Raw genomic sequence first — 17,049 nt, forward strand, 5'->3', positions numbered from 1 at the left:
GAGCGCACTACCCCTTGAGCCACATCCCCAGCCCAAGAGATTTTAATCAACAGATTAAAATTGTACATATTTATGGATACCATGTGGTGTTTCCATACTTGTATACATTATGTAATGTTCAAATAATGGTAAGCATATTTATTTCTTCAAGCATTTATCATTTCTTTGTGGTTAAAAACATTCAAAATCTTTTATCCTCACTGTTTTGAAATATAGATATTATTATTGTCTATAGTCATTCTACTATGAAATGGAACATTAGAACTTATCCCTTTTTGTTGTTTTAATGTTTTTTTTAATATATCCTGGATAACAGTCCTTTATTGGATATATTTTTTGCAAACATTTTCTCCTAGTCTGTGGCTTGTCTTTTCATTCTTTTGATAAGGCCTTTGGTAGAACAGTAATTTTTCATTGTAATCAAATCTAGCTTATCAGTTCTTTCTTTCATGTATCATTGCTTTTGTGTGTATCTAGGAGTTTATTGTTTTGAGTTTTACCTTGCAGCCTGTGACCTATTTCAGATTAATTTTTGTGAATGGTGTAAGTTCTGGGTCTTGAATCACTTTAAAAAAAATGGTCAGTAGTTTTAGCACCATTTCTACCCACTTTTTAAATCAATTATTGAGACAGGGATATAGAGATTTCCATGTTTTTTCTTGTAGTTCTACCAGTTTTCTCATGTTGAAGCTCTGTTAATAAGAACATACATATTTAGGATTATTATATTCTGTTGATAAATTGATCCCATTATCATTACGGAATGACTTACATCTCATAATATTCCATACTCTGAAATCTACTTTGCCTTATATTAGTAAAGCCATTTAAGCTTTCTTTTGACTACTGTTAATAGGCTGTATCTTTTTTTTATCCTTTTACCTTTAACCTATTTGGAACTCTTTTGTTATTGGGGACTGAACCCAGGGGTACTTAACCACTGAGCCACTTCCTCAGCCCCTTTTTCCCCCAACCCTTATGTTTTCTTAAATTAATTAATTAATTAATTAATGTGGTGCTGGGGATTAAACCCATGGCCTTGTGCATGCAAGGCAAGATACCAACTGAGCTATCTCCCCAGTCCTTATGTTTTATTTTGAGACAGGGTCACACTAAATTGCTTTAGGGCTTTTCTAAATTTCTGAGGCTGGCTTTGAACTTGTGATTGTACTGTTTCAGCCTCCTGAGTCTCTGGGATGACAGGCATATACCACTGTGCCTGGTTTGGGCCTTTATATGTAAAGTGTGTTTCTTTCAGGCACCATATAGTTGTGTCTTAATATCTAATATGGCAATCTCTGACTTTTAGTTTGGGTGTTTAGATCACTTACATTCATATTGTTGATATGGCTAGGGTGACTCTTTTATTTATATTTTTCCCATCTAGTTTTTGTTCACTTTTTCTTCTTTGTTTGCTTTCTTTTGGATTAATAAAGTATATTTTTGATCCCATTTTATCTCCTTTGTTGACTGATTAGGTATAATGCTGTGCTTTGTTGTTTTAGTGATTGCTTTAACATCTATATACACATTTAACTTGTCACAGTATACTTTAAAGTGCAGTTATACCACTTTACATATATTTCCATTTCTCCCCTTTTGGCCTTAATGCTATTATTGTCATATTATTACCTTTAATATATGTTCCAAATTCCTCAATTCATTATTGTTTTTGTTCAAACAACATTTTAAAGAGATTGAAGGAAGAAAAATATTCATATATTTACCAATTCTTGTGATCTTTGGTTTGCTTTGTAAAATTATAATTAACATTTATTAGTTGTAGAGATTAACAGGATTCACTGTGATATTTCCATACATGCTTGTTTTTTGTAAAAATCATTATTTTCATCTAATATCACTTTTCTTCTGTGTGAAGAATGTCCTTTAACATCTCATAGCACAGGTCTGCTGGTGATGTTTTCTTTCAGACTTTGTATATGTGACTATATTTTGTATTTGAAATCTGTATTAATTGGTGTAGAATTCTAGGTTGATAGTTTTATTTCAGTACGTTAAAGAAGTCCACTCTCTTTTCTATAACATTATTTCTGGCAAGAAATCTGACATCATTTTTATTTGTTCCTCTAGTTGTAATGGGGGCTGTCTACTTTTAAGAATTTATTTTTGTCATTGTTTTTGAGGAATTTAATTATATCTTAGTTTAGTTTTCTTATACTTGTGCTTGAAATCCATTAAACTTTTTGTATTTATAAGCTTATATTAAGCAATGCTGGAAATGCTCAGCATTTCTTCAAATATTTTCCTGTGCCCCTACCCTCTCAGAGATTCTAGCTGTTCATATATGAATCAATTTATGGTTGTCCCATAGCTCATTAATGTTCTTTTTTCTTTTCAGTATTCTTTTATACTATGTGTTCTTCTTTTTGCATAATTCATAATTCATGTTGCTATGCATTTATGTCCACTTAGCTTTTTGCTTCTGATAGTGTGTTTTCATTTTTATAATTTAATTTTGGTCTTATTTTTATATTTTTTATGTTTACTTATTTAACATATGAAATACCATTATAATAATCATTTTTATGTTCTTCTATGTGAATTTTAATATCTTTGTCAGGGTCAATTTTGATTGATTTTTTTTTCCCTCTTCATTAGAGGTCATACATCTCTGATTGTTTGTGTATCCAGTAATCTTTGACTGGATGCCAAACAGTCTGGATTTTAACTTTTTGGGTGCTAGATATATAGAGATTCTATAATTAATAATTGATTATATTGATTTTATGATACAACTATTTCTTCATCCATTTATCAGACCATCTTATTTTTGATGCATTTCAAAATAAATTGAAAATATCAACACATACTATTTTAAATACTTCAGCATGCATATAATTAATTAGAGGCTAATATTTGCTTATGGCTCTTTTTGAGGTAAAATGTACATATATACAAATCCATCAATCTTAGGTATACCATTTGAAGAATTTTGACAAATTAGTAGCCTGTGTAATGCTAGCCTCCACCAAGCCATAACATCTACTTATCACTATGGGAATTTCCTTCCTGACCATCCCTGTCCATCCCTATCCTATCCTTGTTTCCCTAAAGGAAATCACTGTTTAGGTTGTTTTCACCATAGATAAATTTTTCTAGAGTATTACTACCAAATATAAATACAATGTGACCATAACAGGGTCACGTATATAATTTTAAATTTTTTGTTAGCCATGTTATAAAAAGTAAAAAGAAACAGGATATGTTAATTTAATAATGTACTTTTATGTAATCCAATGTTTACTTGATTAGTATGATTTTCAACTTGATTAGTATATAAATGATGAATTAGATAGTTTACATTCTTTTTTTCATATTTCATCTTTGAAATCCAGTGTGCAACTTATAGTACATCTCAACTCAGACTAGATATATATGAAGTCCTCAAGAATCACCACATGTAGCTGATAACTACTCTACTGGACTGTACATTTTTATAACTTTATATAAGTGTAATCATAAGATGTTTTCTTTGTCTAAGGCTTTTTTTACTCACCATGAATATGCTTTTTTATGAGTATGCTTTTGAGATTAATTTATGTATTTCTTCAGTAAAAGTAGATATTAAATAAAAAATAAATCAACATGGAAATAAAATGTTTAACAAGAGTAATACAGAAGATGGGAAGAAAGAAACTGAACTCAAAGAAATCTACTATGCAGTTACAAAAAAAACAAAACAAAACAAGATCAGATATACTGATGAACTTTACCCTTAATATTGAGTACTATAAATATCTTACTTTAAAATAAATCACTAAAATAATAGAAGTAGAAAACCTAATTTCCAAATCAGTACAGGAAATAGAACATTGAACAACATGTAGGAAAGGAAAAAAAAGCAAAGGAAAAACAAGGGTAATAATGAAACGATAGTAGTGATATAACAAAACCAATTGGGGGCTGGGGATGTGGCTCAAGCGGTAGCGCGCTGGCCTGGCATGCATGCGGCCCAGGTTTGATCCTCAGCACCATATACAAACAAAGATGTTGTGTCCGCCGAAAACTAAAAAAAATAAATATTAAAAAAAATTCTCTCTCTCTCTCTCTTTTAAAAAAAAACAATTGGTAGTCTCAGTAAATGTAAATGGACTGAACACAATAGTCCATTTATTTTGAAATAAAACAAGAGAGGTAAATTAATATTTAACTTGCAAGATAAATACCAAGTTGAAAGATCATGAAAACTCTAGGAAAAAAGATGGAAAAATTCAGACCACGCAAATATTAACCAAAAGAAAGCTGATATAGCTCTATTAATATCAAATAAAATATTAATCCAAGAAAATGGATAAAACAACTGTGGTATATTTATACAACAGAATTCAACAGTGAAAATTAATGATAAATATAACAAATAATATTTAGGTAAAACATACATATATGCATATATATTTGTATGTATTTTCTATGTATAGAGATATAAATATATTCATAGGTTTTGTGTATAAATATATAGACATATACTGCATACACATGTGAACATATATTTAAACACACACACACACACACACACACACAATCTTAGAAGTTCCCCAAGTCATCTGATTTAACTTCCTAGCCAATATCACTTCTATAGCATTTGGTAGGAGGTATAGCATAATGGTAGCTTATATATTCTGGAATCAGTTGTCTATGGATGAGAATGCCACTTCTGTGTCCCTTATTAGTTATGTGACTTAGGTTAAGTTATTTAATCTCTCTAAACTTCAGTATCTCATAGATAAAATGGGGATGATAGTAACACCTACTTTACAGGCTTTTGTTAAGTTTCAATAAAAGTGCACATAGAGTCCAGTGTGGTGGTCCACATCTGTAATTTCAGCAACTTGGGAGGCTGAGGAAGAAATATTGCAAGTTTAAAGTCAGTCTCAGCAATTTAGTGAGACCATGTCTCTAAATAAATAAATAAATAAATAAAAGGGGCTGGGGATTTGGCTCAGTGGTTAAGCACCCCTGGGTTTAATCCCTGGTACCAGAAATAAAAATGTAGAATATTATGCATAGAATTTAAGACATACACTTCAAAACACTTAGCAATTATTATTATCATTATGTCTTATATATATGGATATCAGTCTCTATTTCAATAATATTCTACTTTACAAAGAAGCCTGCCTTATTTCAGGAAATCTGTTCAGAAACACAATTAGCCAGAATTCTTTCCCTCTAAATTCTATAATTTCATCCTAACTCTGTATTTTGTAACTAGACAGAAATTTCCACTTTAATGTGGAAATTCTTCTCAAATGTTTGAATTCCATGTCACTTATTCTCTAGAATATTCTTTATTCACAAGTCTGAACTCTAGAATATAAATAATGTTAGAATTAACTAGCAGATTTCAGCATTACCTACAAATAAATTAGATTAGTGAAAAATATTGGGTATTCTGGTTGTTTGAAATGTTAAATTTTGAAAGATTTGAATGAGATATGTAATTAGCTTGTCTTCAGGTATCCAATATTCAGGTATCCAAGATTTAATGAGTTTTAGAGTCTAAGGTGGGAAAAAAAAGAAAGTCTTATAATTTTTTTAAAAAATTACTGGGGCTGGGGATGTGGCTCAAGTGGTAGCACGCTCGCCTGGCATGCGTGTGGCCCGGGTTCGATCCTCAGCACCACATACAAACAAAGATGTTGTGTCCGCCGAAAACTAAAAAGTAAATATTAAAATTCTCTCTCTCTCTCTTTAAAGAAAATTTACATTTGAATCTAAGTTCCTACTTTTACTAGTTTCACCATTTTTTATCTATATTTTGCCTTTGGTATGTGTATGGTCCAAAATTCCTACTGATTCTGCTTCTTTGCCTAAGTTCACATATTGTTAGTTTCTTTCTCATGGCAACAGGACATGCCAGATTCTAATCACAGCATCTAACCCTTCTTTCTTCAAGCCTAGGAATGGTAATAGCTTTCTACTGTTGCTAGTCTCTGGGTGTTTTTTCATTTCCTGTTGGCCCCTTAAATTTGTCTACCCCTTTGTAAATAGTCCTACCATTAGTGTTACTTTACTACCCTTTTTGAGAATGCCAACTGTTTTCTTCCAGGACCATGATAACATAGCCTCATACCTGTGTTTGACAACTCTACCTTGCTCACCGCAATCTCTCAGGACTGTCTTCCTGAACTTCCCTACATTGCTCCATTGGTTTCTGAATTCTATTGGCCCAAATTCTCTCTTATTTATACTCCTGCTCCTAACTTTATACATAAATCTTTGAGTCTTCTTCCCCCAAAGGACTTTGGCTCTGACTTTGGCTTTATTTTCCCTGTTCCTAGATACCTCTGGTCAATCTACCATAATTTGAGAACCCTTAAACCTAGTCTTTTCCTTCAACCTACTTGATAAGTGGATTACCCTGCAAAAACAAGGGAAGAACATATTTAGGCATATTCTATGTTATATTAATTATTGTCATTCTTTTCCTTAGTGTACTGTACAATTCCTTCTAAATTTATGTTTCCAGTCCAAACTTCTCTTCTGAGTTCCCGAGCTATTATTCAACTGTCTCCTTCACTTCTTCATTTAGAAGTCTCTAAGAAACTAAACACATCTCAAACTGAATTTATCTCCCTCCCCCTTGACCTGATTTTCCTCCTTCGTTTTCTATCTCAGTGAAGAGAGTCACCAGACCTTTGTTCAAACCAGAAATTTGTAATTAATTCTAGACTCTTCCTTCTTATTTACTCCACTTATCCAATTTATCACCAAGTAATACTGATTTTATCTCCTAAATCTTATCTCAAAGCTATCCATTTCTTTATCTCTACCACTACCACTTGATGACTGATAAGTTTAAGGCATTATCTATTTCTTCTAAATCATTGCTTCCTTCTTCCTCCCTCTTCAGTCTATCCTCTACATTGTTGCTAGAGTTCTCTTCTGTATGTATATAATAAAGTAAAAAATCTACAGCATTGCCCAAAATTCCCTAAATGTTCCAGATCCTAACAATTTTTCCTGTCTTCTGGAGAATTCTTCCCCACACTCACTGTCTTTCTTCAAGTATGCTAAGTTTATTTGACTTCAGAACTTTACACATGCTGTTCTTGTTAGCCTTACTCACTCCTTTTACTTATCTGCTAGATTATAGCTTAGATATCATTTCCTAATGAAGTCTTCCCTGCCAGTCTAGGGCAAGTCAGGCAGCATCTACTCCTCTTTATAAATACTCAAACACCACATACATCTATATAGCACAGTGTTCTTGCTATTATCTGGGTGGTGGTGTCCATCCTACTAGGCTATAACCAACACATAGACTGTGTGCTGAATAAATGTTTACTAAATGAATGAATGAATGAATGAATGAATGACTTTCAGTATTTATTCAGTGTAAACTTTTAGATTGCAAACTATAGATCCTACAGAGCCTAGCCCAGTATATTGTGTAATTTGTCTCTATTTTTCTCCTCCATGTTTATGTCTGATTTAATCAACAAATACTTGGTATCAAAGTCAATTGAAGTACCTGAAATCGCTCAGGTTAGTCTTCAAAATCTCCTCATCTACATTTTGTTATGTGCATTTCTTTTTCTTTACTGTATGTAGATTCATATATTTGTCTCTTTTCAAAAAGTGCAATTCATTCTTTGTGGCTAGAGGAAGATTGTCTGGTCAGTAAGTCTTTCCCCTTTTATGTCATGGCATTTATTATAGAGAAAAACAGAATTACTGCATACACTTAAAACATTGTATAATTTTAAATAAGAATATTATTGTCTCTTAAGAGGAGATGTTTTCATTTATGGGTTGGGAGAAAAGAGATAAAAATCATGCATTGAAGAATTGGCATTGACTGTAAACAGTAAGACATACATCAGAGGACTGGGATTTGCATTGTGGGTGATAATCCATCCATATTTCTGCCCATTCCTTTTATCCATGTAAATTAATGCTGTAGTATCTGCCTTGTGTAAACTTTCCCACAGTCTGGTAATGTGTCTTGCTGTAGCTATAAGGTTATTTAAGAGATGGCAGAATTGTGCTTATTTGTTTTGAACTGTTAGACATGGGGAGTTAATCACCTATAGAGCTCAACTGTTTGCAGAGCTCAGAGTGTTATAGAATTGATAACTTTGAAATAGCTATTCAGTGCTCACAAAGCAAAACCTGGTGAGAAGAGTTCTAAACTGTGAGTGCAAAGACTTGCATTGTAATCTCGAATCTGCCTCTGTGTATCTTTTGTAAAACAGACTTCATACCTCTGTTTATTAATCACAGGGTTGCTATGAAGATCAAATGACAAAATACAAAATGGAAGATCCATTTAAAAACATCCTACTGGGGGAAAATGGTAAAGGCTATTAGCACTTCAGACACCTGATCTCACTGTTCTCTCTGGTCACCCTCACTGACAGATGTCAGTCATTCATTTTTTTCATATCTTACTACTAAACACACAAACAAATTCACCCCTGAGGTGTCAAGTGGGTAGAGATAAAAGCTGAGAGATTAGAGAATAAGAAAAAATAATGAGACCTCAAAATGATAACTCCCACAAATTTGCAGTTGTTACAATTTATATTGGGATGAAGACTCCAATGTAATGCTCTTTACATTCTTCAGACAATAGATATTTGTTCTTAGCAAACCAGTCAGATTTTATTGTTCAAGGATCAAAAATGACATGCTAAACATTGATGCAAATAGCATGTTTGTTTTTACACAATTATGAATCTATTTCAAACAAGTGATTTCAAACAAAAGAAACTCAGTTTTTCTTTCATACAATACTTCATCTTGTTAAAAAGTTCTTATGTACAAATGCAGGTGAATAAAGCTTGTTACTAAAGATAATTATTTAAATGCACTAAATGGACCCCTTATACCTACTTAGTAAGTATTGTGGGATCTGTAGTGGTCAAACTCAGTTATGAGTACAAAGCTTCAGATTTGGCATTAATGGAAAGGTTAGGCTGAATGAATCCATCTTTACTTGATTATCTTAATATTTGCTAATACATAATACATAAGCCTTTTACAATATACCTTGTTTTATATATCCCATCATTCTGAAACACATGCAATATAAATTTTTAGAAATTGATTTATGTTAAAACATATTAAGAGAGATTATTCTTTAAAGAATTCATGTGGTTAGTCTTTGTATTAGGTATCTAGACATTTTGTATCTACAAAAATGTCAATTTCATATGGTTCAATATAATAAAAACTGAAGAATGTTTCTTTTTATTTTAAAACAGTACACCTACTTGTAAATAACCTACCTTTTTTTTTTTACACCAGCTAACATGCAGTTTTGGGACAATGGGGTGGGCAAGGAATTGCCAAGTCAACATTTTGGATAAAAGGATAAATTCAAATTGTGTCTACTGATTATTCTAGCTGATTCTTTGAGCAGTAATATATGTTAATTAATACCTTTGGGATGTAATATAATTTAATATAAATGGGAATTTTTTCTTTATAGTAAATTTACTATTATGAAAATATTCAGTTTATTTTCCTAAAGATTAAATACCACATGAGACATGATAAGACACATCTGCTTAAATGCATTTCCATTTATGTTATCACATTAAATTGTGGGGGTTATGTTGCTATTTTAGGGTAAGCTGTGCTGTGTGTTTGGTTAATGCTTAGTAAAGATCTGGATCCCATGGGGTAGTTGTGATGAAAGAGAGTGGTTGTTTTCCAGGTGAGAAACCTGATCATAAATTAGGAATCATCATCAAGTCAGTGATTAAGAAGTAGTTTTAATCTCCTGAAATTTGGATCAGACAGGGAATAGACTTGCAGTCTGTGTGTTTTTATCACATTCAGCAACAATGCATTGAGTATCTTGCTATTCACTGTTGCTGAAAGTGAAATTGGTTCCTTCATTTATCCAGCCACTGACTTCTCAACTGTAAAGTGCATTCAAATACTGGAGTGAAGGAAGACTCGTGTCCTTAAGAAGCTCTGGAGTATATTGCCAGCCTTTGACATCCACATAAGGCTGCCGAAAGTTAAAATGTTAAATCTTAAATTGAGTCTGGGTATTTAATAAAGGCACAACTTAAACCACCGAGATGTAATAAGAGTCATTTTGCATTTTGGAAAATATAAAGTGAAAATGGAACTGTATGCCCAAACTAAGTCTTAGCCTACCTGTTAATTTGTTCTGAATGGTACAGAATGCAGCTGCCATTTCTTGACAGTACACAGTTGTAACAGGTGTGGCAGTCAGCCTTGCTGCTAAGTTTAGCTCTGCATGTGGGGATTTCACACTTTGCAGCCCCTTGGAGAGGGGAGCATTGGCAAATGACTGTGTATAAAAGTGGAAAGCACTTGGGAATAACACCACCAAGCTAGATTTAGATCAGAGTAAAGGGGCCAATCTAAATTGGTTACAGACTATAGAGAGCTACATGTCTAGTGGGGGTAGCATTAACTTCACACCCATTCTCTTTCTCTCTTACCACCAGTTCCCAAGGGAACACCTTGTGAAATTTGATAACTGCCTTTTAGGTTCAAGGGAGGACTGATTTTTTTTTTTTTTTTGAGCAGGTAGAATTTAATACAGGTATACTAGTCCTTAGGTGGCAGGAATATGACTTTCTAATTTCTATTTTGTAAACAGTACTCATCTCCTTTGGTTTTCCTTTGGAAAGTTAATTTTAAAAAATCAAATTCTCCACTACTGGCATATTAGGGCTGCTTATGAGAATGGGATTTTTGAAACCATATTTCTCCTGTAGATAATAAGTGAAACACTTCATCTTTTGGCAGGAATCAAGAAGAGAGAACATTTTCTGGGAAAGACGAATGTGACATTTGAGGACATTGATTTCAATAAGTATTTGTTGGAGAGAATTGTTTAGTCCTTCTCTCTCTGTTTTTCTAAAAAGTCTAGTGATGACTAAATAGCTCTCTGAAAAATTTTCAGCAAGAAAAACCTGGAACTTAGAAAGCTGGAATAATTTGTACAAAGCCCCAGTTATTTAATGACAGAAAACCAAGATCATTTCACTTATGCTTTAAAGTACAGTTGAGTTTTCTTTGCCAAGGCCGTCTTTAAACAAAGTTCACATTTGTGTGTAACTCAATCCTAGAGTGTGACAGGGAGGGAGCAAAAGACAAAGAAGCTGCACGTTTAATATAGGGTTCCTTATTATGAGAACATTTTGCCTTATTTTTCCCTTGATTTTGGGGCAGCTCATCATTCCAGATTTTAGTAATACATCTGCCATTATCTGAATTTTTTAAAGTCCAGTAATAATAATAACACAGATATAGTATGCACATTTTTTTCTCTCACTAGGAGAGTTCATTCACAGGAACTTCTTCCTGCAAACTTACTCTTTAAATTCAAACAGTTTCTTTAATTCTCTTCTTCATTTGGGACAAATCTGATGGTCTAAGATGATCAAATCATTGCTCTTTTGGAAAAAGGTTAGTGGTCTCTTTTAAACTCTGACATGGTTTAGCTTTATGTCAGCACAGGTAATTCTTTATGGCTGAAATGACCAATTAAAACTTGTCCTTTTCTTGGGGCACCCTTTGGGACAATCATACCTTTCAGAAGCAAATTCTTCTTATTTGCTCTTGGAGCTTCCAGCGGTCTTGTGTTTTAATGGCAGTTACATACAAATTTCTGTGGTCTGAGGTTTCTTCGAGGCCCAGGTTCTCTTTAGTAACCATGGAAACCTGCCCTCCTATCCAGCTGCCATTTTCTATATTCCTTTCAAAGAATGAGTCTTAAACCTCTTAGATATTCCACAAGCAGAGTCAAAATGAAGAATAACATGAAGAAAACATGAACAGCTTGTTGTTACATAAGAAGTTTCATGTAGAAAAGCAAGCTTTCCTGGACATCAACATACCACGGTTTACTGAGATCTCATCTTCATCCTGGCTTTAAGGAGTGGGGATTCGACTCTGCATCTCTACATCAGTGAATTGAGGAACACTTTCTGTACTCTCAGAGGTGATGGGTGAGATCACATGTTTGAGCCGAAGAAGCATGGTAAAGAGCAGGATGAGGAGAATGGCCAGGAGGCTCAAGAACAAGCCCACATACATGTACAGGTTGGAATACTTGTCTGACGTGCTGTCAACCTCTGTTGCCAGAGTGGGAAAATGGGCCCGTCCAGTGAGATTTCCATGGTACTTAAAGTGCACCTCTGTCATCACTCAGGTCTTGAGCCAATACCTGTTTCTATTTTATTTCTATTGCCTTTGAGGCATTCCACAGTGTCTTAGCCTGTCTCTGAATATATTGGTGATGTTCCACCAATTATGCAAACCAATCTTTCTTAGAGAGGAATCAGTACTGCACAAGCCAAAAAACAGTGATGTTCTAATTTGGCAATTGTCACACCCTAACTTCCTCCCTCCCAAGTAGATTTTTTTTTAATATTTATTTTTTAGTTGTAGTTAAACACCATATCTTTATTTTATTTATTTATTTTTGTGTGGTGCTGAGGATTGAACCCAGGGCCTTGCACTTGCTAGGCAAGTGCTCTATCACTGAGCCACAATCCCAGACCCTTTCAAGTAGATTTGATCAGAATTTCTTAATTTGAAAAAAAATGTAAATAAACTTTACTTATCACACTCCTATTCTTATACTGATTAAAATAAATATGGTAAAGCTGCTTTATAATACTGGTATGGGGGCAAGAATCTCTTAGAGTATTATATCAGAGTTTTACTCTGTTTTGGTAGAGGGAGAAAGGGCTCCCTTTTATCTATAGCTCATCTAAATGTGTGGACTAATTATGTGGATTTAATTGGGTTCTTCTTGAGAATTCTTAAAAGATTTTGTAAATTTCTGACTCAGCATTTCTGAGTCTTGTCTGTCTTTCTGAATCTTTCCTGAGGTTGGAGATGGTCAAATTCCTGCCCAGGTGCACAGATTGAGGATTGTAAGTCTAGAAGGACATGAATTTACTATAGCTTTGTTGACATTCCTCACTGTAGGCTGTAGTGAAAGTGTTGTCAGACCTGGCAATTCTTAGATGGAGGAGGTCTCAGAGATTCTGACAGCAGTAGGTTTAGGCTCAAAAAATTTGGTTCTTAAGATTCTTCCACAGATTTATTTTCCTGAAAAAAAAAAAAAGATTTAGGTATCTAAGACAAACAGATGGCAATTTGTTTTGAACTAGAAATGAACTGATACATTGCAAAATGGTGTGCTATAGCAAATTAGTTTAAAAATAATGAGTTTCCATAATTTTGAATGTTTTTTCCCTATGCAGAAAATAGCTATTAAAAGGTTAAAGAGCCAGGCACAGTGGTATCAGTGGCTTGGGAAGCTGAGACAGGAGGATCGCAAGTTCAAAGCCAGCCTCAGTAACAGAGAGGTGCTAAGCAACTCAGTGAGACCCTGTTTCTAAATAAAATACAAAATAGGGCAAGGGATGTGGCTCAGTAGTTGAATGTCACTGAGTTCAATCCCCATACCCCCCCCAAAAAAATAAAATAAGGTTAATAAAAAAATGAGATCACTAAAGGGCAGCTAATAACTATGGAAGATTAGGAGTTTTTCTCATACTAATTGACCATAAAATTCACCTGAAGTCCTTATTAACATATAGGCCTTGAATCCAACCTAGATTTCTACATAATAATCATCACAGTAGGTGAAGTGACACCCCCTTTCTCCACAGGAAAGTCTTAACTGGGCTTCTCCAGAAATCTTCACCATGGCTGATTTTAGGACTGTCAGCAAAAAAGAGTCTCTGCAAAAGAGTTCAATATAGATAAACTTCCTATTTTTGTGTTGCCCTGTTTTACTTGCCACTGTCCAGGAAGTTTCCAGCAATCCAGGTGCTGGACACCCCCTTACTAGTTTTTCACAAACATATCCAGTATAGTACTTTGAAGAAATGTGCAAACAAGGCCTCTGGCCTTGAGTTGGGCTTCACAGAGATGTCTACATTTTAAAGATAAGTTACAATTGGGCTCCATGGTAACAGCTGGCAGGGGGAGGAAAGAAAAGAGAGAAGAAGCTCTCTGCTTCTCAGGTGTTGTCCTTGAAGGGTTAACTTGCCCAGAACAGTGAAAGAAAAAGCTGCTTTTATGTGAACTTCTGGAGACTGTGAACTTCTGAGCCCCTCCCCTTACACGCTGGGTATAAAATTCTGAAACTACCTGAACTTGGGGTTCAGGAGATTAATTGATTACAGAAAAAACTGTGCCCTCTGAACCTGGCTGCAGCCAAATAAAAGTGTTTCCTGCTATCTTCGGTGCCTTGCCTCGTTTGTCCCTACAACACAGGGAACTGGGCACCACTTAGAGATCTTGACTGTATTGGTCTGGGATGAGTCCCAAGCATTAATTTTTGTTTTAGTTTTTATTTATTTTTTTCAGTATATGGGTGCTCTACCACTGTGCTACATCCCCAGCTATTTTTATTTTTGGACAGGGTTTCACTGAGTTGCAGTGGCTGGCCTCCAATTTGCAATACTCCTGCTTTGGCCTCATATGTAGCTGGGATTACAGGCACACATCACCATGCCAGGCAGCATTGTTAATTTTAAAAATCTCCCCAAGTAACTTTAACTTATAACCAGGACTGGGAATGACAGATCTATCTTAATCAGAAAAGCCTACCATTGAAACATATAAAACCTAAATTTAAGGATTCATTTTTCAATGTCCAGGTTCTAGTGCCAATTGTCACCTTAATGAATCATGGAATATTCAGGAATGCAGGCTTCTCCTTTTTTGTTCTCATTTATGTCTATGGGGTGAGATTACACATTTTTTTCCAGCATTCGTAGACCACAAAGAATTGACAGGACATGTCTATTCTTAGCAAATAAATGCATCCTTCATTATTAGCCAAAACAGAACCTTGTCGTTTTTGGCAAAAACCTTCCAGTGTGTAAATAAGGTCAACTATTGACTGTTGAAGTTTCTCAAAATGATTTAGTTTGCCATTCCAAACATTAATATTATATATAGGTGACTAAAATAAACAATACAAACAACCATCACCTGTCACACTTATATGTGCAATAGTAGCAGATTGCTGACAATATAGCCTAGTTCTGTCTCTTGTTAACATAGCCAAGGAGAGTTAGTAGAAATAGCTCCAACAATCACATTATTCTTCCTATCATCTTGAATTTTGCCCTTTCACCTAGGAGTGCTCAGCTTTAAATTTATATTTCCTAGCCAACATTACCTATATCTTCGGCAATCTGTATCTTAGTCTACTAACTTATTGTCCCTACTTCCCACTCAGAGCCATGTGGTTCACAAGAAACAAAAGCAAAGACAGAGGGTCTCTTTCTACAATCTTGGGAGCAATGGTCTAAGAAATATTTTTGCCATACTTAAATGTACATCTATTTTGATTTCTGGTTATTTGGGATCAAGGCCAGGAACATGCATTTTAAACTCAACTTTTTCTGGTGATTCTTTGAACGCTGCCCTGTGAGGGTTAACTATTGTTTTATTTATTTTATTTCTCTAAACAGTCCATATAAAGAACATAGTTAATTTCTTTTATTGATTGTAAGTCCTCCTTTTAAATAGTAATTCAAATAGTGTCATATGTTGAATTGTATCATGCAAGATATGCTGATGTCCTTTACCCTCAGTATCTGTGAATGTGACCTTATTTGGAAATAAGGTCTTTGCAGATGTAATCGAGTTAAAATGAGGACATTAAATTGGCCCTAATCCGAGTTCATAATCCGCTTGAATCAAATGTATGAAATATGATATGTCAAGAACTTTGTAATGTTTTGAACAACTAATAATAAAAAAAAATGCAGACATAAAAAATAAATAAATAAATAAATTGGCCCTAATCCAATGACTATTGTCCTTATAAGAAGAGAAGATAGTCACACAGGAAGAAAGAAACAGAGATGGACTGCTGCATCTGTGGGTCGAGAAATGCCAAGGACTGCCAACAAACACCAGAGGCTAGAAGGGGCAAGGAAAGATTCTACCCTGCAGATCCAGAGTATGTGTGGCCCAGTTGATACCTTGATTTCAGACTTCTAGCCTCCAGACCTGAGAGAATAAATTTGTTGTTTCAAGCCACCTAATTTATGCAACTTTGTTATGGCAGCTCCAGGAAACAAATACACAGAATAATCACTTGAGGCCCTAGGGTTTTGAAACTTTGGAGGCAAGGTTTCTCAGTGTGGTCCCAGGGAAGTCCTTTCATCAGAATAATGCACCTGAAGGGTGTCTATTTAATGTAGATTCCCAGGCTCTGTCCCTTGCTTCCTAGGTCTGAATCTCTGGGGATAGGACCCTGAAATCTTTGCTTGTAACAAGTTATCCACTTAAGGTTTCTAAGTACACTCTTCAGGGAATGTTTTTTAGTCCTTGTTGTACTTCAGTATTGCTTACTAAGCTTTTGGAAAATATATATACCAGAAATTCTGATTCATTAGGTCTGTGTGAGGTATGATCATCTGTATAACTTAAAAGCTCTACAGTTTATTTTGATAGGCAGCTAAGGCTGAGAAATATCACTTTAAAACAAAGCACTTCAAATTCAGGACTCTGACAGTCCCAAGCAGTTCACACAGAGGCATCCTTTGATCTCAGCTGCCCCCTAGGTATTAAACATGTTGCATATATAGATGGTCTATCCAAATTGTTTTATTTCTCACCAGCTCTTCTCCCTGCAGCTCATTTCCTTAAGAATGGTACTAGCCCAAGCCAGACGTGGTGGCACATCTGTGTAATCACAGAGGTGTAATCCCAGGGGCTCAGAGGCTGAGGTGGAAGGATCACAAGTTCAAAGCCAGCCTCAGCAATTTAGAGAGGCCCTGTCTCTAAATAAAAAATAAAGGGCTAGGGTTGTGGCTCAGTTACAGAGCACTTGCCTCCCACATATGAGGCACTGGGTTCTATCCTCAGCACCACATAAAAATAAACAAAGATATTGTATCCATGTATAACTAAAAATAAATAAAAAGGGCTGGGGATGTTGCTCAGTGGTTAAGCAACCCCGGGGTTCAATCCTTAGTACCAAAACAAAACAAAAAATAAAAAAGAATGGTACTAGCCCAGAGAACTCCATGTTTTTTTTTTTTTTTTTGTGTG

At 34.7% G+C, this 17,049-nt stretch overlaps 1 protein-coding gene across 1 annotated transcript in view; it reads right to left on the reverse strand.

Annotated features, from left to right (window-relative positions):
* Nucleotides 1-10,514: 10,514 nt before the first annotated feature.
* Nucleotides 10,515-17,049, reverse strand: part of Sertm2 (serine rich and transmembrane domain containing 2) — a 12,518-nt gene continuing 5,983 nt past the window's right edge. The window contains exon 3 of the mRNA XM_048796862.1: nucleotides 10,515-13,074. Within this exon, the coding sequence (XP_048652819.1) occupies nucleotides 11,887-12,159 (273 nt within the window). The 5' untranslated portion in view covers nucleotides 12,160-13,074 and the 3' untranslated portion in view covers nucleotides 10,515-11,886. The remainder of the gene's footprint in view (nucleotides 13,075-17,049) is intronic.

The sequence above is a fragment of the Marmota marmota genome, unplaced genomic scaffold (genome assembly GCF_001458135.2).
Source record: "Marmota marmota marmota unplaced genomic scaffold, marMar, whole genome shotgun sequence".
NCBI lineage: Eukaryota > Metazoa > Chordata > Mammalia > Rodentia > Sciuridae > Marmota > Marmota marmota.